The sequence below is a fragment of the Pungitius pungitius genome, chromosome 2, assembly GCF_949316345.1.
Source record: "Pungitius pungitius chromosome 2, fPunPun2.1, whole genome shotgun sequence".
NCBI lineage: Eukaryota > Metazoa > Chordata > Actinopteri > Perciformes > Gasterosteidae > Pungitius > Pungitius pungitius.
In genome coordinates this window covers 32,623,838-32,648,150 of record NC_084901.1, presented here as the reverse complement: position 1 = coordinate 32,648,150, position 24,313 = coordinate 32,623,838, and the positions used below count along the sequence as shown (strand labels likewise).

General features: G+C 45.7%; 1 protein-coding gene across 3 annotated transcripts in view; it reads right to left on the bottom strand.

Moving 5' to 3' along the window:
* LOC119211439 (neuroligin-3) overlaps window positions 1-4,749 on the bottom strand; it is a 99,541-nt gene extending 94,792 nt beyond the window's left edge. For 2 of the 3 annotated variants that reach the window (XM_037462342.2, XM_037462343.2), the window contains exons 1-2: window positions 4,170-4,749; window positions 3,020-3,079 (exon numbers count right to left, since the gene is read on the bottom strand). In XM_037462342.2, coding sequence (XP_037318239.2) covers window positions 3,020-3,079; window positions 4,170-4,659 — 550 coding nt within the window. In that variant the 5' untranslated portion in view covers window positions 4,660-4,749. The remainder of the gene's footprint in view (window positions 1-3,019; window positions 3,080-4,169) is intronic. The other variant, XM_037462344.2, reaches the window with a different exon arrangement.
* Between the last annotated feature and the right edge of the window lie 19,564 nt (window positions 4,750-24,313).

Sequence of the window (24,313 nt, the reverse complement as noted above, 5' to 3'; positions counted from 1 at the left end):
GTACAACAGATTTCTGTCGCACTTATCTCAAATAGACCCACGATGGGATGAATTTAGGAGTCAGGAAGTGTGATCTCGGAGGGTCTCTCAGAGGCTGTGCAATTTAGAGAGACCGGGTTGAAGGACTCTCAGGACATTTTTTTGCAAGAGCGCTACGGACGGTGAAAGAGGCTGCTGTAAAAGCTCGTGCATATCTTTTTTTTTTTCCTTCGCATTTGCACGAGCCCAGTTCACCGCATCAGCCAAACGTCAACGAGGCTCTCCAGAAAAAGCGGCGGGAACGTGGCGGCTCTCTTTGAAAAAGTCTGTCGATCTGCTCGACAATGTCAAACTTATTTTTTTAAAGACAACGATTGACCTCATCAAGTTGAATCGTCACAAAATTGACAACCCAGCACTCCGAGGCTGAATAATGCTCAGCTGTAACCTTGCACATCATTACCCCTCCTCTCCACCGTGCTCTCTCACTCAGGGTGAGAATGAGTGAGAGATAAAAGCCAAGGCTTCGACATCGGCTGCTCTGTGCCTGCACTATGAGGCCACTTCAGGTGCAGAAATTGCCACAGAAATGGAAAGGAGCGTAGATGACATTGAAGTCGCTGTACGGGGTCCGTAACGACTGAATCGCTGGAACAAAACCAAACCAAACCTAAGTGTAAGAGCAACATGAATCACTGTCAACTCATGCGCTGCTGCGGTGCTGATCCTGCAAACGAGCCCACCTACGGGGGCGCCTTGGACACGCCGTGCTGCACTATTCTAGCAGGGAGAAGGGACAGCCATTATCCAAATTGCATTTTAGTCAGTGCAAACAATAATTTGTTTCTGAAATGCTCCGTTGACTTCTATTTTTTTTTTTTTTGATTTAAGCAAAATTATCAGAAAAAAAAATCTCTTGCTGTGAAACCAACTCACGATACTAAAAATAGATACATCTACTACACTTTTTTGTTGAACCTTCCATCATTTTGTGAATGAGTGTGTCTTTCATCTTTTGTCAAGACAGGACTCTGAGCTTTAAGAGCTTTCCTCCTTTTTTTAATAGAGGGAAATGATCCACATCTTTGATATCAGCACAAGTGGCTCCACGATGTCCATTAGGGTGTAATAGCACTGTAAGGTGGACTCTGACAATCATTTTCAATCTCAGAGTGAGTTGAAAACCAAATTCTACATATACGTTCTTACCAGTACTCCAGATTTACACAAGCTCTACACAAACCATCGCACACTGGCTTCTTGTCTCATGAAACGGAGAAATCTCATGTAATGTATTTCACGAGGTCCGTGGTGACGTACATTATCTTTCTCACTTGATAAGCATCAACAGTGCAACAAAGGTGCTTCACTCTCGGTAAGGGGCCATTTACTCCGCTCATGTCACAACTGCATACTGTTGCCTGGCAACAATAACACAACCGTTGTGCTGTAACTCCAAGAGAAGCCGTTGTTTGATATGTGGATTGTAGAATTGGTGGTGTAGGTGTTATCAGTATTTGACATGCACAGTGGATGTATGACTCTACTGCCTTAAGTCTCTGTAGAAAGCATTGAATAGAAAACACATGAAATTGTTTAACAAGCTAACAGTTATTCATTCTGTTACCCATTCGGAGTGACATTTAAAAAACAAGAATTTAACTACAAAAAGCCCTGGAAAGATAACTTTTAACTTATGCTTAATTCGTAGGGCTAATACAACATAAGCCAAGATTAGTCAAAGCACTTTAGAAAAATGGTGTAATTGAAATTAAAAAAATGAGTTTTTCCAGCAACCTTTGGGTTTTAAGCGACAGAGGAAGCATGCAGCAATCATGTTTCTGCACAATAATGTGTGACAAAACCAACATAGAAAACTCATCATAAACCATTTTCTCATCACCAAACACAGGGGAGATAATTGAAAAATTCCACGTGGACAGAGAGCATTGAAGAGATATTTCTGTGTGTATTCCACAACTGGGACTAACTCGGAAGCAGATGTGCCTGGAGGGCCAGTCTTTCTCCAACATAAAACTGGTTTACCGAAACAGAATGTGCGATCGGGGCCAAAAGCTGCCTCCTGCCTCCACGGAAACCAACAAGCAGAGGCCTCGCAGCCAGAGACGCGAGACGTGCTCCTGGTCCGCGGGCCACACTCGCAAGGCCCTCTTTTTGCCTCCGGGAAGGCAGTGAGAATCGTCCCTCCGTGGTTACACCAACAATCCGATTTTAGCCGCGCGCTAATGAAATTGCACCGTTGTTTTCGACGTGGGCTGCGAGCGTGTGCCACGTGGATGGATGAACGCTGTCATGGCAATAGACTACCCCACCAGCCCCTGTTTGAAAAACGTGTGAATCATAAATTCAAGAGAAAGGGTGACCCTCCACTTTTTGGTGTAAATTTAATCAGCGGCGGAGACGCCGACGCTTTCAGGTGTCATTTTTGACAAATACTTCCAATAAGCTGGTGTCTTAAGTGCTGTCAGAGCCGTCTGAGACGTGACTAAAGTCCTTTGTGCACCAAGTCACATTTTCAACGCAGCACTCATGCCTCTGATTTAATCAACAGTTGTGTTTGAATGAAAGAGGATTACATTTTAAACATGAACAAGCTAAACAACCCCCCCAAAAAAGGAATAAATATCGATGTTATTATTAAACATCATGATCCATTGTTCGACAACGGGTCATTATTTACTTAGAGACCCGCAATTTTCGTCCTTGACACATGTTCATAGCGAAACCACACTCCAGCACACACACACACACACACACACACAGACACACACACACACAGACACAACGCAACCCGTCACTCGTCACTCGTCACTGTGTCACGGTGGGTCTGCCTCAGAAGGCCCACGTTCATCCCAATTAGCACTTTGATCTGGGAGTGGACAGGTGTTGATATTGGCGGCTTGGGGGGAAGGATGCCCCCATCCTCCATTTCCGTTCTTTCACCCTTTCAATTCCTTTCTTTTGATCCGCGTTGGCTTTCTCTTTCTCTTTTTTTTTTTTTTTTTTTTTTTTTACATACCTCCTTTTCTACACATTTTCTTGTTGGGTTTCCTGGCACATTCCTTGGATATTCTTTTGACTGTAAAATGAATGGAAAAACTACAAAATAACAGAGAGCTCTGGAAAAGATCGCATTAGACATGCAACAACTCAGACTGAGTCAGAACCCCCCCCCCCCACCACCACCACCTCTTTACCCTCCTCCTTCCACCCTCCCAGTCATCATCAACAACGAGAACGACAACAGAGGACCTGTTGAGAAAGTAACTGGGGTGTTGCTTCAGAAATATTCCAAAGTGGTGGAATGAATTTGCCGCATCCTGGGACACAGGAAGCCCATATTCACATGCACTTCTATTTAAGACCCATTACAGCCACACAGCAGGCACAGGCTACACTTCCACTGTGTTGTGGTCCACATTGTAATCTGACTGTGACTAGTAAGTGAGTGTAATTTGACATAGCCCATTTGATTATCAGAGCACTTACGATTTCGAGCCTTTTTTTTTTTTCTTCCTGTGTGGGCCTCCTTCAGAGGTGAAATAGTAGTGTAACCATTTAAAAGAGTCAACGTCATACATCTGAATCGAATCTATTATTTGCCTTGTGCACAAAACCTGCTCTTGCTCGGCTTTGTGCACGGACAAACCAGACGAAGCCAGGAGAGTAAAGGGTCTTACATAGGTCAGGCTGATGCCACGGGCCTCTCGTGTACCAGACAGAATATTTCACCAACCCTACAGCAGGAGATCATTCCCTTACGAGGCAAGCTACTAATCGCTAATGGCTAATCTCCCCAGAACAGTCAAGACAGTGAGGGCAGGAAAGTGCACCGAGTATTTCCAATCTGCTCTTTGTATGATTAGATTTCTTTTTTTTTTCTTCCTTTGGTCGTATTAATAAGTCATTTAGTCATCAAAAGAGGAACCTCTAACAGTGGCATGGGAAGGGAGAGTTGATGAAAGGGCTAAATGAAGGATCAAGTCAAGGTGGGTGGCAGAGATGACGGACACAGACACGGCATGCGCCAGACGACAGGTCATGCTCGGCGCAAAACTACCAAGGTGACGCAAAATTGCAGAGGAGCGACAGAGGGGAGAAGGAGGCAAGAGGCAGAAATAGCAGGGGACGAGGTTTCGGGTTTGGTCCTGTTTACTCGACGCACTCACCATCCTCAGTCGGAACGTAGATGTTTAGATAAAGACAATCCTCGTGTTGATCCTGTATGTACGTAGTGACTATATCCAGGTTGAAGGTGAACCATATCGGCATCATGATCTCTGGCACGGCGTTGTGGATGTTTTGGGGGCAGACGGGGGCAAAGTGGGTGGCGTTCTTGATCCCCGACCAGGAGGAAGGAGGCTCCGGGGGCATGAAGCGTTTTTCCCCCACTGGCGAGGCGGCGTACGGGACCCCCAGGTACTGGTCCACCGGCCCGAGGATCTCACTGGGCAGGGGCACCCTCACCCCTCGGAGTTTGCCATACTGCGTGTTCACAGTTGGGTTGTAGTTCTGGCCTCTGGCGGCCGGGAAGCACCAGGCGAAGCTCAACAGCCACAGGGACACGCTGAGGCCGGCGCTGAGACCGGCGCTGAGGCCGGTGTGGGACCCGAGCCAGTTCTGCGAGGGGAGACGACCCCTCCCTGGAGAGAACCGCATGGTCCTTGAGAGAGCGAGTGTGACTGTAAATGAGCAACCATACAAGCCGGGGCGACACCCCCCTCTCTCGCCCCACCCGATCCCACTATCACCCCCCCCCCCCCCCCCCCCCACCGCACCCCCGCCCCCCCACCCCTCCTCGCTCAGCCCTGCAGTCCGGCCACCTGGCAGAGAGTCATCAGCTGGGATACTGGAGCCTGCCGGGGCCTGCAGGTGAGGAGAAGCAGGAGAAGCAGGAGAAGCAGGAGAAGCAGGAGAAGCAGGAGAAGCAGGAGAAGCAGGAGAAGCAGGAGAAGCAGTCGCGGTTGTGCAGGTCCTTCTCTCCGTCAGATCTTCAGTGCGGTGCTGCGTAGAGAAGAGGAAGAAGAGGACAGGAGAATGAGTGACATTTCCCTGACAGCCCACCAGTGTGGAGCTACTGTCGTTTTCATTGAGGGGGTCTTTCTCTGTTAGGACATTAAAACAGCTCACATACACATGAAAGAGCTCTCATCATCAATCCTGTTAATCAAGAAGCTGCCTTGGTCTTGTATTTTTGCAATTAACTGCCGGGCAAATCGTCAAGATGTTTCTAATAATGCTAATGGGATGAGTGAAATGTGAAAGGCATCAAATGGCCGTAGGTAATCATTGTCTCCTTTGGAAGGCCGACGTTTATGATGATAGTTAAAGAATCGCTTAACAATGTTTTCATCTGTCATAAAACAAACGTTATGTGCCAAAATGAGCATGGTTGCCTTTTTTTTTTTTTTCTTCTTTTCTTTTAGTTCCTGGTGAACAGATGAAAACCAAATCTGCTCTGGCTGGTGCTGACACATCGGTGTGAGCTCATCGTGCTTACTATGGATTTGACGGTGGAAAGCAAAGACATAAAGTAAAGTAATTTATTTTCTCAAAGTTTATCTGAAGCGAATGTGAGAATTTGGCCGTCTGGATGATTCAAGTCAAGTGGTTATAGTTTCTTTCTGTAGAGCTGCAGTGAGGAAATAGTAACAAAGAAATGTGGTTTCATTTGAAAAAAAGAACACCCACTTGATTCAACTAAGTGTGCTGAAGCCTCATAAATAACCTCGAGACAAACTTTACGATCTATTTCCAAAGAGATGGCGAGGAATGGATCCTTCCTACAGGGGGGAAAGCAGGAGTCATTCACAAGTACATAATAACATGATAAAAAGCATGGCCTGCTTAATTTCATGCTGCATTTCCCTTTGGAATAGACATGAACAAGGTGGACTTTACATGGCGTCTCCCTCTCTGCTCCTACAACAGATCTCTAGGATGAAAAGGGGAAAGGGAAAGTTGTAGCTACAGGCAGCACGAGCATCTACAGCCGCTCCCGCCACACCGTTGTAAATGCTAATCAACGGTCCCAGGGGCGACCTGTGGTGCCGGCGACAACACCTTCCACCACCGCCTGATCAATTTTCAATTTCTGCGGCTTAGGGTCCACCTCAGCATTGTGCGCCGACTGCAGTGTTTGCTGTAATAACAACGGCAGAAGAAAATCCAGCATTCAGAGGAGGATATTGCATTCCAAAATGACCGTAAATGATTTATAATGTATCAGTGGCCAATAGAGGACCACTGCCCACTGATAGGAAGCAGTCCCGACATTCCTGGAGGTGCTGTTATCGCTGGGCAGCTTTCCCATTCGATCAACAGGAAGCCTAACGTTGGAGGTCGTACATGGAAGCAAATAAAATGTGTGCGGTGGACTATCCCTCAAGAGACTCGGCACACCGAGCACCCGCTAAGTCATGATAGACGAAAAGCCATCCACATCCAATCCAGGGACTAAAAGGCATGCATTGCTGGGGGCTGGCAAAGGCTCGGAAATGCAAAATAGTCACATTGACTCTTCGGTGCTCACCAAGATTCTTGCAGCAGGAGTGGAACACCTAGCAGACAGGTCCGCACTCGAAAGACTATATCAGAGTAGAAATATATATGGTTATGATAGCGTCAACCAGTGCCACATATAACAGCATTTTACAGCCTGAACCTGGATGGACCCATTTAAGAAACCCCCCCCATAAAACACAACAAAACCCCACCAGCAAAATGCAAACGGTTCAACACACTCTGCTGCCAGATAATGAATTATGCTTAACACCTAAGTCTGGACTGAATCTCATCTACATGAAGGTTGTACAGTACTGGTAAGCTGTTGTTAAGAACCGTACAGCATCATATCTTCAAGCTACCTGTTTACTTCCAATACATTTCTAGCAATAACCTCTTCTCTGTATTTCAGTGACTAAATATTCCCTAAATATCACCTTTCGGTATAATGCAATACCTGAAGCTTGTTTTTTTTCATGGACTGCATGACATTTTCCACTTAATGATTTTGTAATTAAAAGGAGATTAAGAAAATATCGGCTTCTTTGATAGAAATGCTGTGTTGAAAAACATCGAGTTACTACGACTTCGATTCAGCGCTGCGGCAAGAAAAATCAGGCTTGAACTTCAGTAAAAGTGAAATATTTTTGGATTAAGAAAACTGAGGATACAATCTGAAACTTAAAAGAATTTAAAAGAAGTGTTTTGAATTTGCTGCCCTAGACTGGCCTCCTCTCCATGGCAACCGCAGTCAAGGCTCGAGGGTATTGTGTCGTTTTGACCTGTCAATGTCAGAATTACTGACAAAACAGGATTTCTAAGAAACCAACTTTGACATTACATCACACATGAGTAGGCTAGTTATATAATCCAGGATACAACAATAGCCCATTTAAGTCAGAAAGTGTAAAACTGTTATACTATTATAAATGGACTATTTCTTGAACTATTGTTTTTGTTAGAAAAACTGCAATAAGTAATGACAGAACTGAATTGATTGAAGTGTTTTTCAGAAACAACAAATTTGCAGTAATACTAGTGATTGTAAGTATAGCAGCGATACATAATGCCCAATTTAGAGGACCGACCTTGAATCACAATTTTCTCTCAATATAAAATAAATAAATGGATCTTTAATAACAATATAAATACTTCTCATTTGACATGACTTTCTTGGCTGGACTACATCCACCTGGGGATGGGAACAATATCTCATGGGCAAACTCTACTTGTTTCAAACTTCACATCACAGTTGTTACCTACAAGAGCTTCACGTATTCTTTTTTCTGAGATAGGCACATTATCATTCCGCATAGACACGCCATTTTCAATTTCGATTTGAACCGAAGCCATTCGTGTTTAACTCTGCACACACAGCCGCAGAATTAGTGTAATAACACTAATATCTGTGGAGATAAACTACGGCGGGTCAAACTTTTTTAATCGGGACACAGCAAGGACGTAGGACAGTGTGATAAAGTGCGCGTGTTTAGAGGACACACAGCACAGAGGACTTCATCTGTCTCTCCTCCAACAGCATCTCAGAGGTCCTCTCTGCTTTGATCTCTCTACCTGCTGAAGCACTGCCAAGGGAGGAACAGAGGGGGGGGGGGGGGGGGGAGCCAGGGAGGGATTGCGTGAGTTCTCCCTCATCATCCCAGAAATATTGATCGTCTCATCGCCGCGGCCTTGCAGCCCACAATAAATACAACTGGGGTGATGAAGGTGGGGGAGGAGAGGAGGAGGGGGGAAGGAGGAGAGAAGAAGGAGAGAGAGGTGCTGAGTCTAAGGGAGGTTATTAGCCCCTAATACCAGACAGCACTCCACCAAGTACAAGCCGTTAAACACAGTGCTCCCCAATTCTCCGGTCCAAGATTTATATGACGTGCGGGATTCTGCCGGTCCAATTCTTCTTCATCGCCATTTTTAAAAAACATCACTACAACTCGCAAGTTGTCCCCCGTACAGACCCAATAATTAGAAGAAAATATCATCGTTATTTTGGTCCGTGCATATTGTAGAAGACCCTTTGTTCTCCTGCAGCGCAGAGATCCGTGCATAGCAATAAAAGTCTGAGCACAGAACCAAATGTACTCCTACGCCCCGAAATCCCTCCGAGAGAGGCTGAATGGACTCGCTTAAAAAAAAGGAACCAATAAGGGTTCCGAGTTTCTGACTCTCCCCGCTGTTGTTATATTACGACCGCAACACAAAAGCCTTCACAGGGCTGCATCCGTCCTCCGGAGCGTCTACCTTCCAAAGAAGTGAGCCGCCCTGACCCAAGGGAGGGCAATCACTGATTACAAGTGCGTCCTGTTACGTTATAACAAAGGCTGAAAGCGCCGTTATGGAAACGATAAGAGACGGGCAACAAGATGAGAAGCAGAAGACAGAAAAAAAAAACCCGTGCACCCGGGGCGGTTACCTCGGCTGAACTCATTAAAATGTGAGAGGCGACGGCAAAAACTTAATTTAGTGTCTTCACCCCCCCCTCCCCCGTTTGTGCACCAGAAGGACACCAATCTACATGAGTGCGAAGGCTCCATTTTGGAGACAAGCTCAGCTGGTGATAGGACTGCTCCGTGCCCTCTGCGTGTCAATAATGTTGGAAATATATACGTCTGTGAGTTGTCTGCTTACAAGTGTTTATTTCGAATTGGCAAACATGGATTTCAGCACGGCGCAATCAATAATGAACGTGCACACACACACACACACACACACACACACACAGGGCACGGCTCCCGGGGGCCTGACGAACACCACATTAAACCAAGGAGAATGGCATGTTTCAGAAACAACATTCGCAAAATGTCAAATCAAAGCGAAAGCCTCGAATGGCTCCTGCTGGGAAACAGCGGCGCTGTAATAGTCAGGGATGAGGGCTCACTCTTCTCCTTCCCTTTGCTCTTTTCCACCCGAGACGGGGGCCGTGTGCAGCTGTTGTTACTTTGGGAGATTTGGCATTAAAATCGAGGACAAAAGACGCAGCGCGTTCCTGACTGCTAATCACCGCGCCGATGTTGACGTATTTCTAAAGTAGGAGAAAGGGTGACGTCAAAGGACAAAGGCGCCGCCGCCCCCCCCCGTGGCCGCCGCCCGTCTCCACGCCTTCCCGCCGGCTGCCGGATAAATGCCGCGCCGCGAGTGTGATTACCAGCCGAGCGGGCCGAGGAAACGCGGGGAGGTGAGCGAAATGAAGACGGATTCCAGGTGTGGCCATGAATTCAAAAGGGCCGCGCGGTGGATGAATAACGGCGATCCGGCGCTTGAGACAACTGTTTGCTCTTTGCGAACTGAAACAACAAAGGGACCGATTTGATGTGGAAGTTCTAAAAGCTGGAAGCTGAGGCAGCGGCCCGTCCTTACACCTAGGAGCTTCAAATGTTTTTCTCTTTGCCGGGTGGGTGCCGCATGCCTCCGAGGGTCGGATGTGGTGGAGGCAGTAATGAGACGTTATGTGGGGGAATAGGGATGTTAATCAAAGTAAACTGACTCAATTAGATGCAAAATAACTGGGGAGCTTATATCTATCTATCTATATATATATATGAAATAAAGACACTCCTATCAATACACTGCAGCATCCCATTAGACACTCCTAGTGTAAAAAAAAACCCTCTAGCTAATCACTCAAGCAGCCCACAGGGATTCTTAGAGGAACCACAGGGGCACGTATTGGGTCCGTCTCTAATCTTGCCGTCTGTAAACACATTAAGGCGTTACACTTGCCGTACTCATTACCCACCCTCCCACAGCTGCCCGTTTGAAGGGTGGGATCGGTTGTTTTGACGAGGCGCTCTGTGAGCCCCTTCCATCACCGTGCCAACGCACGGCCAGTGTGGTGCTAACGAAGCAGCACCACGAGTGGAGCGTTGAAATAGTACGTATGGACAAGATGAGTCCACCTAAAGACGGGTTCACAACATCAAGGCTGTGTTGTTGCATGTCAACATCAGTGTTACACAAACATTTTGGGGATATCTTTATCTACATTGACAGTTACAGTAATTGAATTAACAGGACTGTTAATTCAATTCAACATATCAACAAAGCATGAGATTATAATAGAAGTCATCTTGTCAGGTATTTTGTATGTAGCAGGTCTAGACAGTACACTTTAATTTAGAATGAACAAACATGCCTTCATGAACCAGCACAGTAGCATAGAAAAGGTTACAGTATTTGACATCCAGATAGTACTAAATTAAAGAAAAAACATCCCACTTCTATTTGTTTTTAAGCTGTAAACAAAAATATTGATGTAAAATAAATTCTGCTGTTAATATAGACATTCCTTCCTGTATTTATGAATATTTGCATTTCATGGTGGAGTCGAGCGTTTAAATGCATATCGTGAAATAACGCTCAAACCCCTTTAAATTGCAATGACAGCAATGTGTATCAAAGACAAATGAGTGGACCAGACTTTCGATGACTTCTGTGTGTTTCATATGGGGGGAAAAAAGAGCCTTTTTAATCAAGCGCATCATCGAGTGTGTGTGATCGGCAGCTTTTAAAAGGTACGCCATTTGTACGTCATGTGTGGTCGGTCGTATCACCCCACAAGGGTGAGGTGGCAACACATTTGATTAGACGTGGGGAGAACATGCGAAACATGATTGAATTCCTGGAGAGGTTATACTCGAGCCTACCGAAGAGAATTCGGGAGATATTTCAAGCAGCTCCTCTCATCTCCTCCGCGGTGAGGACAGCACGTATAACATCGCAGCGCTAACATCAATTTCTGGCTTACAGTTGAAAGGAGGATGGATTTTTTTTTTGCCTTCTGGGATGCATCTCTTATGGAATTCCGGAAAGTGCAAAGGAACCTGAACAGCGCTGGCGTGCCACTATATACGCGATGCCAATCAAAGTTTATGACGATCACTTTAAATGTCGACTGGAGTGCATCACTCCTGCAGCTCACCGTGGAGGCTAGTTTATCAAGAGTTACTGCCTGGAAAGAAAACACCCTTAACATTTACACTGATTGATTGGGGCTCGGTATTAACGGCAATATCATTTGAGAAAAACAGTCTTTCTATTCAAAATCATGTAATGTGTATCTGAACAAGTCAATCCAAGTGGATGAGCGGGACCAAAGGACTCACAGAGGGATGGGAGTAGGGCTATTTTATTAAAGCAGCTATTAACACCTCGCAAACATATAGAGTTGAACGAATGGTTTGTTGTGAGTTAATTGAGGCCCGGCGGGTAATTACAACACAGAGTTCATTTCTCACAATCAGGCTTCCAAGTTCATCGGCAGTGCATTGCAACATCAGAGATGGATCAGCCCCCATGGCTGGCATTGGACCTTCTCCTCTGGGTCAAAGAGACCACGCAGTGGTCCTTAGCCTCAATAACCATTTGAAGAGCCGGTATCGAGAGTCGATATGCAACTAAGAGCAGCGACCATTGGTGGGAAATTATTTAAAGAGAATAAAACAATTCCTGCGGGCCAGAAGAGTCATTCTGATGATGACGTGATTTAGATTCTCTTTGAAGTTAATAACATTCAATATGCATCAATAACTGGAATTGTGTTGGTAATTAAGTGCAGTTATATCTACAATAGACAATTCCTGCCGGAGTGGAGAGAGAAAAAAAAGAGTCTTGCTACACCCATTGCAGAAACTAAAGCAGAAACAGAAGTCTCCTCAGAAAGCACACAAAGGGAAGGCCTTTGAAGAGCTGATCATCCTGAGGACAACTCTTAGCTATGCACCATTTTAATAAGCACTGAAGCCTTGCAATGAGTGCGAGTGATTCACCACTTTCAGCCACCGCATTTTAATTTATGTTATCTGCGGAGAAAGATGAAACATTCAGATCTATATGTCCAGTTGTATTTGAAATTTTCTTCTTCTATTATGATTAAATGAATTATTTGACTATGAAATGTAATTGCCTCGCGCATGTGTGAGAATGTACAATGTGTACTGTAAGTATGCAGAGGAAACGAATTTCCTAATACGCCCTAATACGCAAAATAACAGCTTTAATTTAAGGTAAGTAGGTGGCAGTTCTCGGTGAAAATTGAAACATCAGCTTTATCGTTCAGTATGAAAGGGTTCCACAGTACAATACCCATTCCGAGCAGAGACATGACCCAGATGCTGCCGGTAAAATTAATGAGGTAATAAAGTATTAGGTGCATTCACATTAGGTGTATTCGCATTTTCAGCAGTTACAGCAATGTGCAAACACGGAGCGATTCCAAATTCAGGTAAAATACGGTGTTAGGAATTTGTTCATTTCATCCGATCTAAAAGTATGACAGTGTGCTGCAACACATACGGAAGTGGGGAAGCTTCTCCTCTCACGTTGAGGCACGTGCCTTTAAAATGTTCAAAGCCGAGTTGCACATGCAGCGCGAGCGACGCGGTGATCAAATGTCCAAAGATGATTATTGAGAAAGCAAAGTGTTAATGAAGCCGGCAACGCCCGACGCATTATTCTGATGTTTCCTTTCAGGGGCCTCGACTACTCTACCTGGCTCCCTTTCAGAGCGTTCACAAATGCCAAAATGACAGCGGTAGACTGATGCTATTGACATGCAAATGCCTGGTAGTTGCAGAGAAGTGAGAGGTGCCAAAGTGTATTGTTGTGTGACAAGCCGGATTTCTGAACAAGTTCTGAAAGCCCGAGTCGTACACGAGTGCGCTTGACACAGCGAAAACCTCTCGCCGTCTATTTTCTTATGTAAAAAAAAAAAAAAAAAAGGCATAATGGATTCATGAGCATTATGGCGCGGGCCCTGTTTGCCGAGGGAGCACAGGGTTGCTGTGGCCCAATGACAACAGATTAAATGAGGTCAGTCCCCGGTACACGATGCTTGAAGTTTTATGGGAGCATAATTAAGTTTCGAACCGACCCGACAGTGATGTGCTTTTAACTAAAGGTCAACAGTAAACAGCCCATGTGAGCCACACTTGATTACTATGTATATCACAACATCAAAAACAGGAGGCCGCAGCACTAATGAGGGGGTGACCTTCATCTTCAGAGTAAACAAAAAACCAAGCAAACACATGCCGCGCCACATGGGCGCTTTCAGCCATTAATATGAGGCGTGGAGCTATTTGGGCGCATTTTAATACTCACTACTACTAGATGGAAATTGTTTCAGAGAAACGGCTTGCTTTTTATTTTATTTGTAGCAAACAGGAGAGACGTCTCAGTCGTACATTTAAATAAACAGCTACGAAGAGAATGAAAAATTGAATCCTGGCTGCTTTCATTTAAAGGATATTTGATGATTGAACATGATCATCTACAACATGCGACAATCGGATATGCAAATGCGGTTGAGGCATTTTACATCTTTATTCATCCTTGTACCGGCTCATTCAGAGGTTGATTTAGAGGAGATGTGGAGGGATTAGTGAGATGATATCATTCCCCACATTTGAACTTTGCCTTTCTCCAGCAGAATTACAGCCTGTGGCTGTTTTCTCCAATGATCCAGGACTATAGGGCTGAAGCTCAAGGCTATATCCCTTCAGGGAATCCTAAAGCTTTGGGAAACAGCTAAATTCATTTTGAAAATTGGGAAGATAAAGTCAGATTAATATAGACATTTTGACTTGAATTGGGTGTCAAAATATCTAAGTGTTAGAAATCCGATCGCAGCATTGGTTTAGCGAGGTTAAAAATAAAAACAGAACGTTGTCCTGGAGGCAACACAAAAAAAAGCAGCTGTGTGTGAACCTCCCAGTTGCCTGTTTAGAAAAGGCAGCCGTCTTCCTCGCTTTACTGCGAGTTCACATTGATATTCTAGATTTTATTAGTAAGGCCGGAGACTCCGGATGATAATGAGCTTCGAGGGACATTTTAAATGACAGTGCCCTTTGTGGAAGGGAGGGAGTAAACAACGGAGACGACCAAAGCTGTCTTGTTACTAATACTCGTCTGCATTCGTGTAACTGAGGGGCACGGCTTTTCAAATGTACAGCGGTGCGGGATTGGCTGAGTGGGCCGGAGGAGAAACGCGCCTCGATGTGGCACATGGAGGAGGGGACACTTCCCGTCCTTTGGGTTCACCCTGGCGGGTTGTGTCCACCCTCCATTCACTGTTTCTAATCCGGTCTGAAAGCCTCATCTCGGATGTCAGGCTTCTTCCTAAATTGGCTCGCGTTCTTAGTGATTGATTAAAGTACTGTAACCCAGCTTTATCAGGCCGCTCTGAACTCTGCATTTCTGCCAAATCTATTAGGTAATGCATCTTTTGTTATTGCCCCCCCCCCCCCTCTTTACCCCACCCTCAACCTTTTGGGAAATGCACAGGTCTATTTGCCACGATAGGGAGTAGCGGGTCGTACCTGGCCCGGTGTTACCGTTCCACTATTGCCAAAACTAGGCAAAAGATTCTCGAATGGAGCCCCAGATCACTGTGCACGGGGACATACCTGTGCACACCCCCCCATTCCCAGCTTGTGACCGATGCCACGGTGGTACCCGAAACACAAATCCACGCACCTGTGACTTTGAGTAAACAGCACGGCTCATGGATTCATGAGTTCTGATTTTGTGAAATATCCCATGCCATTGCAACACAGAGGAGAGAGGAGAGGAGCGATTGCCCTCATATTATTGCTGACGCCTGAGTCCTAGACGATGCACACAAAGAGTGTGTGTCTCCCGCCGGGCATTATTCAAACACACACACACACACACACACACACACACACACGGGCACCACAAAGTCCATGAGACAAGAGTAGGCCACTACAATGCCCAACACGCACACCCTCAGACGCTGCGGCACACATACAGGGGGGGCGGGGGGGGGCGGGCACAGATCCAGGTTACCTGAACGCCATTGGCACACATTGACATCGGGGGAACTACGGCACAGAATTTAGTGGGAGGAAACCACTCGGCACACAGACACCAGGCATACAGAGCTAAGGGGTTTTGAACTAAAATCCCATTTGTGTACATTAAAGAGAGTAGAACACCACGTTAATGACTGCACGCTTTAGAAGTAGGCCACATCCAAACACTGGAGGCACATCTGGCCTCGGGTTGTCTGCTCTTCCTTCAGAAACTGCACACAGTGGGAACTGTGGGCTGCAGCGGTGTCTCCGCTTCCTGCCCCGTCCCTACTTTGCAGGGGAAGGAGCCGCGAGCAACGTACTGTAGATGCTGTATGTGAGCGTGAGGCAACTTCTGCCATCTGCGTCATTTCTTTTTAATTCCTCGTAATGTTTTTGTTTCCATGTTTCATTAACAACCTGACGGGGGGGGGGGGGGGGAGGAGCTTTCCCTCTAACATCTGGACGTTAGCTACCTTGAGTGAAAAGTCGTATCGGATCACATCCCACTACATCAAGTGCAACTTGAGGGCACATTATTTATTCATTTAGCAGCTGACATCCAAACCCATGCCCTAAACGGTGACACTTTGAAAAACTATTCCTCTGTGCCTTAACTGTGCCGATATGAAGGCAACAAGCAGGATCTGGCAGGGGGGGGGGGGGACAAGTTTTTATGTTCCTTTTACCAGGCATGAACGCAGATGAGACGGAACAGCGAGGCCATTGTTGTTGTCTAGCAGAGGAGCCTTGGAGCTTCTGCGAGGAGCAAACACAACAATGAAAGTGTCTCTACGCCTGCTGAAAAATACACCATGTGACTACAAGGCCCTGCCGCGATGTCTATACCCACTGAAACAGAGCCCTCGGAGCTACAGCGGCACATCACATATTACCCAGGATCAGGATGTGTGGGGGTGTGTCTCAGCTCGAGTTTATGTGTGCGTGGGTGATTTTATTTTTTTTTATTGTCCCTTTCCATGTTTTATTAGTTTGGCAGTTAAAAAAAATGCGGATATAAATCAAGATCCATTTTTCACTCAGCCGGAGTAGATTCCCGGGTTTTTCCATTCAAAGCTTGCTCTTGTATGAGAGAAGTGGAATTCTTTCAGGAAAAAAAAAAAAAAAAAGGAAAAACATTTGATAGTAGAATGAATTCTCTTTTCTTTGGGAGCACAAGACTTCTTTTGACTTTTGGGCCCTTTGGGTGACCTACAGAAGGCCACGGTGGTGAAGATCACCCTCAAACTCGAGAAGTTTGCATCAGCAACTTGATATGCAGACGGAGGAAATCCACATGTGACGGATACAAAGAAAAGGTTTTCAGCGGAAGAGGAGAGCCGCCTCCGCAGGATTAAGTGCTTTAGATCTAATGATGAGAAGAGCCCTGTTTTTATTTGTTTTCAAACAGGCGTTTTTGCTCTTGATGGAATGTCGACCACGTTCTATATCTCCGGAGAGTACAAATGCTCATCAAAGGCCGGGCTTTGTCCAACAATCCATAAACTCGTAATGCCACGCGGCACAAGATACTTGCTGGATAAGTTCAGGGAAAGAGCCAAAAATCAATGGCGGACCATTTACAAAGTGATAATGGTTACATGCTATTTCATATCATACACTTTTGGTGTTTGATTGTGCTCCGTCAATGGAGAGCTCATGTTTTTTTTGGGGGGGGAAGTCAGCCCCTCCAGCTCAGAATTCCTTGGTGGGATTCTCGCTCTTTCCTTGTCAATATCTGCGGCGGTGGGCTGCCAGAAGATTTGGTGGCTGCGAATGCCCGGGGGGGGGGCCTGGAAGCTGGGCCAGGGGTTGTGTGGGATGCTCAGATAAATGGGTCGGGCTTTGTTTTACTGCAGCACTGCTTGTCTTAACTTTCTGTGTCTACCAGGGATTTAGAAAATGCGCCACTGTCCTCGGGCCTCTCTCTGTGCAACAGCGGCTCCGAGTCGGGTTTGAGTCAGCCCTGGCGCCCTGAAGATTACGCGAATGTTCTCTATGGGCCATTCACCACTTCACCCGTGTCTATATGCATACTGTTTTCGGTTGCTGTTTCTTTTCTTTTCTTTTGTGCGGGTATGGGTTTTAAGGCTCGGATTAAATGGGGAAACCCGAGGATCTTCATTAAACCGAATTTGATGAGACCTTTCACACAATTAAAACAGAAAAAGAGTAAACATTTCCTCAAAGGAGGATATTCTGCTCTCTCACCCACAGCTCTGAACCTTTGCTAATGGATTTGACTGAAAAAGGCCGTAACATGCGATGCAGCGGTTTTGTCGTTCGTGTGCAGCAAAAGCATCAATACGAAGGAAAAGTGGGCCACCGGGACACAAAGTACAATTATCCCCCAGGAAATATGTCACATGACCGACATCTTTTGTGATAAGATTTCCTCATTCGTGCTTCTCATTGTCTCCTCTCCAACAGCACGGCGGAAACAAAGGCAAAGCGGTGGCCCCTGTAGGTCAGTCCTCGGCTCTTTTTCTTACCCATTGATCATCGATCTGCTGCGTAAATCACATGGGTATCTTTAGAATGGAGCCCGGGGAGTCTCGGGGTGTAGTTGGATGGATAATGACTCTCCTGGAGGTGTTACTTCAATAGCCAATCAAGTAAAATGATGTGAAACAATTGAAAAAATGTCCTTTTGCAAAGTAAAATCCAAAATATTTTCTCCCTTTCAATGCTGGAAATTTCCATTGTTGACTTGGGAGACATCTTGGTCATACAAATGGGTAAGAGATTTAAAGGATATCGGTAATTTGCTATTCTTCGGCAGCAGTAGCAAATCCCTCCACTTGACATCTCGTTATTTAACATATTACTATGTGCCAGAATACCAAAAAAGCTTCAACAGTAAATGCTTACGTCGCGGCTGGCTTTTTGGAGTTGGGGCTTCTGTTGAATTTCAAATGCACGGATGTGTGTGAAGCAGGTTTGGATTGAAAGTGGATGTGATTAAAGAGAATAACAGATAGGATTGCCAGCTGATTCTGTGGTGTCAGAAAACCTTGAATCATTTAGTAATGTTCAACATGGACGGGAGTTCTGCCTCAATCGAAAAATCTTCACATAAAAGGGGGAGCTTTGAATACAATTGGGTAGTATTTGTATTCTGCATGTTGTTCGGGTACCTCTGTGTAGAAAAACAGATACTTAAGCTGTAGTTGTCCACACAATGAATAAAACAAACCTGGACAGATTTGAGTTTGACTGGCTTTCTCCAGCCCACAGCCTACTTGTCAAAAGGCTTATCCAGGCTTACCTTTCTCCGTCCTAACCGTTTTTCCTCTTGTTTCCTTTCAATCTCAACTCTTCCTTCCTCGTCCTTCCCCTTATCCTCTCTGATCCCCCGCTCCATTCCGGGCTACTCACTGAGAACCGTTTCTATCCAACGGTATCATTTCACTCTTCAGCTTCAGGAGCCCACTGCCCACCATTATTATGTCATTCAACGGCCGTACTTAAACCGGCTGAAAGGTCCTACGAGAGAAACTGCAACCTCGGAGTCTCTCGTCCCAAAATCCACCTTCCTGTCGCAGTGGCTCCAGAGAAAGCGTCTCTTACCAGGACTCCAGAGGACATTGTGTTTAAAATGTGAAACAATAAGAGTCTGTCAAACTGCATCCCACATGGTATTCATAGTCTGCAAATGAAATGCGATCACAGATTTTGGAGCGTATTTACTTGGGCAGTTTTAGCATAAACCCTCAAGTCTGTGCTACTTAGAGGATCACGAAAGTGCCTAAAGGATCCCTCTGGTGTTATTGGATCGCCCACGTCCCCAAACTCCTCAGGAACTAAACTTGGATGTAAAAACAAAAAAAAACGCATCAAAATCCCAAGCACCGGCCCCAGTCCTCACTTTCACACTCAAACGTTACAGCGACCCACAGCCGTTAATTCATCAGACCGCCGAGCCACCAGGCTATTTCTGCCGTGACCCAGATTTTTCAGGTGAAACGGGATTCATATCAATATAATGAGATGCAGCGCTTCATGGGCAACACATTAGATCAAATAAACCATTTAGCGTGGATTTTAAAGCTTGACATGGATACGCTCACACACTAATCAATCAGCTACGTGTTCTGTTATTTAAGAGCTATGCAAAGTGTGTATCTTGCCTGTAGAAAACAACACAGGGAAAATTCCCCAGTCTAATTTCCTTGGACGGTAATTTTTTCAGATTATTATCAAGTCAATTTCCTGGTCCCTGTTCTTCCACAAAGTGATGGCATCGTGATGGAATAATTGGGAGAAAGCTACAACTGTGGAGGACGGCTGCTTTTGGGAAGAATGCGTGCACAGATGGGCCCGAGTTTGATGGAGGTATTTGTCCGTCCTCAAAGGGCTATCAGGAGGCATTGCCAAGCTGGCGAGAGATATGTCAGGGGCACTTCTACATGTAAGCACCAAAATAAACCAATCCCAAAGCTGGGTCCATCCTATTAAAGGTGGAGGGTTTACAGTGCGATTATGGCCCATTTAAAATGCTTCACACTGTAAAATGCATTACTATTAAAACGATTTAGATTTATTTGCTTATTATTTACTGACGTGTACGGCTTTAATCTTGCCAAACTATTAAGGCTAGTGGAGACTACAAGTACCACAGAACACAGTGGGCATCCATCCGAGGGCCAACACGCTCGCATTCACAACCAATACCTTTCGGCGTGTCTCCAGTCAACCTAATTTACATGTATGTGAGGAAGTGTGGGGGCATCAGTACAAACTGAGATGTGGCTACAACTGAGCCAAGGACTGTTTTGGGGTATTCAGGGCTGTTAATGGGACCTCCTCGGGTCATCAAAACTGTAGTTTACACCCACACATATTTCAGGATAATTTCAGTATTTCTTTGATTTTATATTCTTAAAGAATGCACTGTGAGGCCAGAAAAATGATCGGGATTTTAGAGAAGGTTTTGAAACATTGAAAGAGATTTAAAGAGAATTCACAACAGCTCAAACAATAGGGAAAATGCATTTGCTTTTCTACAGAGGTAGAGACATGTTTGCAGTGTGAGCATTTTGACTATTTCTTAGACAACATCATACACTTTTGTTGACTGGGCTTTGCATTTACAGTATGATAGACATAATAATTTCATCTGCTCGCCTGGATCCTCAGGAGCCAATTTGGTAAGCTAAATAGGCAATATCTCCGAGAGCAAGAGCTTTTCAACAAGTCACACCTCAGCCTAATGCTTTCTCCGTGTACTGTCAGAAATACAAGGGAAAGGTGTAGTGGAGAGTCGGCCTAAAAACGGACAAAAAAAGGAAGGTATAGATAAATGCTTTCTCTATTATTCACGACTTGCCTTTGAAATGACACATTACAACAGCGGCTGGACTCTATTTCAACACTGATTTGGTCAAATCTAATACCTGATCAACAAATGGTCAATAATTATAAAAGGAGCGAGAAAAGAAGCAACAGTAAAAAAAAAAAGAAAAAAAAGAGTATAAAAGAGTTTATGTAACCTATGAGACTCGTAAAGGGGGTCTGTCATGAAACGAGTTTCAGAGGAGAGTTTGTGTGTGTTTTGAGCATCTGTGTGTGTGTGTGTGTGTGTGTGTGTGTGTGTGTGGGAGAGTGAGGAAGGATCTCTATTAATCTCCTGCATTACTGCAGTTATTTCCACTCTCTTCATCACCAGCAGCATGTGCTCTGTGAGATTTAAAAATATTTAAATCGGTAATCTGTCAGCATTATGAGGTTAACACACACGTCGGCGTTCCTATCCGTCACCGCTCCCCCCCCACATGCATCAGGAGGATCTGACGCCGCCTTTTGTGGCCGACGGCAGGAAAACGCTCAGCGAACCGCTGTCGGTAATTTCTCAACAACGGTATACGGACGTGCTGTACGCCGCCTTGAGGAAGTTATCGAAAATGTGTGCAGCTGCGAGGAAAGCAACGGAAAAAGCGAAAAGCGAGAATTTTTAGCCCCCCCCCTGTGTATTTGACCCAGTGACTCTGGAGGAGTTCTTCCTTGTTCCTCTACTACGGTTAAACCAGCATTCATTATTGATTTGGTGGCTCAGACTCTTGCACAACAGGGTCTCACGAGTGAGCCGAAATGTTCTCTTAGTTTGGTGCATCACAGCCTCGCTCGTTCACTGTTTGCACCTTTCTCACACACGGTGCCTTGTTGTCCTAAAACTGTGAAATAATAATAAGCAAGAACGATTAAATTGAATGGGATTAAAGCGTCAACGACAGTGACCCATTTATGAATATTAGCTTGATGGAAGACACTCCAACGTAGCCCATTTAGCCGGCTCCATGTCATGTCTTCATACGACAGGCTTTTACTAAGCTCCTTAAGAGCCTGCCCCTGGGGGCTCCATGGTAGGCTGGAGGTACCAACTCAGGCCTTATCTGCACTCATTTACCCCACGAATTAGACGGCCCCCTCGCTTCTGTGTCCTGCCAGACGTCCTCCACGTTAAGAAAATGAGGTGAGAAAGGGGCTTAGCGATTGTTTAGTCCGATAAAAAAGGGGGGGAGGGGGGGGGCGGGGGGGGCGCACACTGCCACGACTCCACTCTACCCGGACAGTAACGCTCACCCCCCCCCCCGGGGGATTTGAGCGTGTTGATTCCCTGTCACTTGTCTGTCGGGTTCTCAAGGTGGATTAGGCAGAATAAAATGCAATTTGAATCATTTGGATTAAAGGGAACTTTTGGTAAACAAACAGGTGCGGATTCAGCCCCCCCCCCCCCCCCCCCCCGCCCCCCCGCCCTCAGCCACAAAGTGCCGACGGAATGTCTCTTTGTTCCTTTCAAACTTACCTCAACTTCTCATGTGGACTGTTAGAGGACAGCTAAATCCTCCGGGTGGGGGGTGAGTCGTTTGACATGTCGTGCACATCATTGCCTGGAAATAAGTGTGACCCTTTCTAAAAGTACAACCGACGGAGCGCCGACCCCCCTGCAGGCCTGACTCCGGGACGCCAGGTGAAAAAAGGCTGCTCGTGTCGTTTGCATGTTTTCGACATGAATGAAATGAACTGAGCTTCATCCCGATCTAAGCTTATGTAAGCTTCGGTGCAGCCTTTGTGCCTGTGAGAGCCGTTCTCCCCCCCCCCCCCGCATCACGGCAGCCTCCCACCCACGCCTCTCTCGTCGTCTCTGCCTCTCTGTGATGTGATTTTTTTTTTAAAAGTCCCCTTTAAAAAGGAAAACAATTGAAAAAACGGCTCCTCGCCGCCGCTGCATATTTGGTTTCGTCCCTAATTTCAACCCAGCCGGCTCCCTCCGCTGACTGTGAATTATTGAGTGCGAATTTTATCATTAATAAATATATAATGAATAGAAAACTTCTGGCAGATAGTGAGTGATGACATACTGTGTGACATCTGCTTTGTAGTTCGAGCGGCGATGTCCAAAAGAATCGTGTTTACTAAGCAGACATTGGTCTTTGGCAGAGAAGCCTGTTAGTCAGGGGAGATGTTTTTGGGCCATGAACAATGGAAAATCTCTGTTAAATATGTTATGTGCAGTAGACTTGAGGCATATCTCGGAGCCTCAGGCCAAAAACCATTTTGTTAGTCAAACAAAGAATATTTCATTTTCTCACAGATTTAACAAATATGTCGTATTCATTATTAAAATGAATACGACACGAGTGCATCTTGTGAAATGCTGCTTGTTTCCAGGGATACACAAACATTCACGGCGTATTATTAGTAATTATATGACAAGAGGTGTGATTTAATTTCGTGAATACGGTTCGTGAAATACGGAGAGACAAGTTTATCCTCCATCATTAGTCACTGTACATCTGAGCCCGTAGTGAGATTATGAAAGAACTCAGTTGACACATTGCAATACGCCGTTTGACGTCTTTCAAATAAGCTTTTGTTGAGGCCAATTTTAAACCCGAGGGACTTGAATCATTAACATTTTACGTGATAGCGTTATAACTGAAGAAATGTCTTCTCCTGCACCCACAGAAAAGGAAGTCTAAGTCAAGACATCCCTACACTCTATATCTTTAAAATACATTTAGTTTGTTTTGGAAATGTGGTGAAATCTAATATCCATTAAATCCAAATTCTCCACAGTTGTTTCTCACTGTGGTGCAAACAGTCTCGAACGATGACAGACGTGTCTTCAGGTGTCGGAGAGCGATGGGACGGGGGTTTTTTTCCGAAGGTCAGCGGTACCCATTTGGGAAATTAATCAGCTGCTGCTCTTGCTGCCTCCAAGACAACGCGTCAAACACAATGAAGAATATTAGAAAAACACAAATAACCTTCCTCGCCCCCCCCCCCCCCCTCATATGTGCAACGACACATCTCTCTGCATCCGACACATAACGAGGCCAACGCTCCGAAGGCTAAAAACCGAGGCGGGCTCCGGGGGGGGCAATCCGCGCCTCATCCATGTTAAGTCGGGCCATGGTACACTCAGGTGGATTCCCTTTGGGTCGGGACGAAGCCCGGCTGACTTTTGAGGCAGACGGGGGGGGGGAGTCTCGCCGAGCTTTTCTCCAGCTGCCCCGAGACTCTCGGGGGGTAAACAATGGACTCGGTGCTGCACTTTGAAGCGCGATGTGCTGGTGTGCGTGCCGTCTGTCACTGATCACATGTTGTCCACTTCTCTGTTGCCCCCCCACCCCCCACCCCCCCGCCCCCCGAGGCTTCAAGTCCAGCGTGTCTAGCTAATGAACACCTTCAGCGGGTTGCGTTCTTTGTAGATATTCTCATGGTTTGAGCTGCCACGATTGTTAAACAGCTCGAGTGCAACCCCAGGAAATTAAAGAAAAGAAAGAAAAGAGAGAGAGAGAGAGAGAGAGAGAGAGAGAAATGGATATTAAAACAGCAGGGAACTTGAAAAATGGCACTTTGCTGGACCGGAATACAAAGTCTGAAGGGCCGGAAAGAAAAGGGAGGGCGAGAGAATTCATAAACAGCTGAAGCGGCGGTGGCGGCAGCAGCATGCACAATCCGTCGCATGATATCGAAGACAC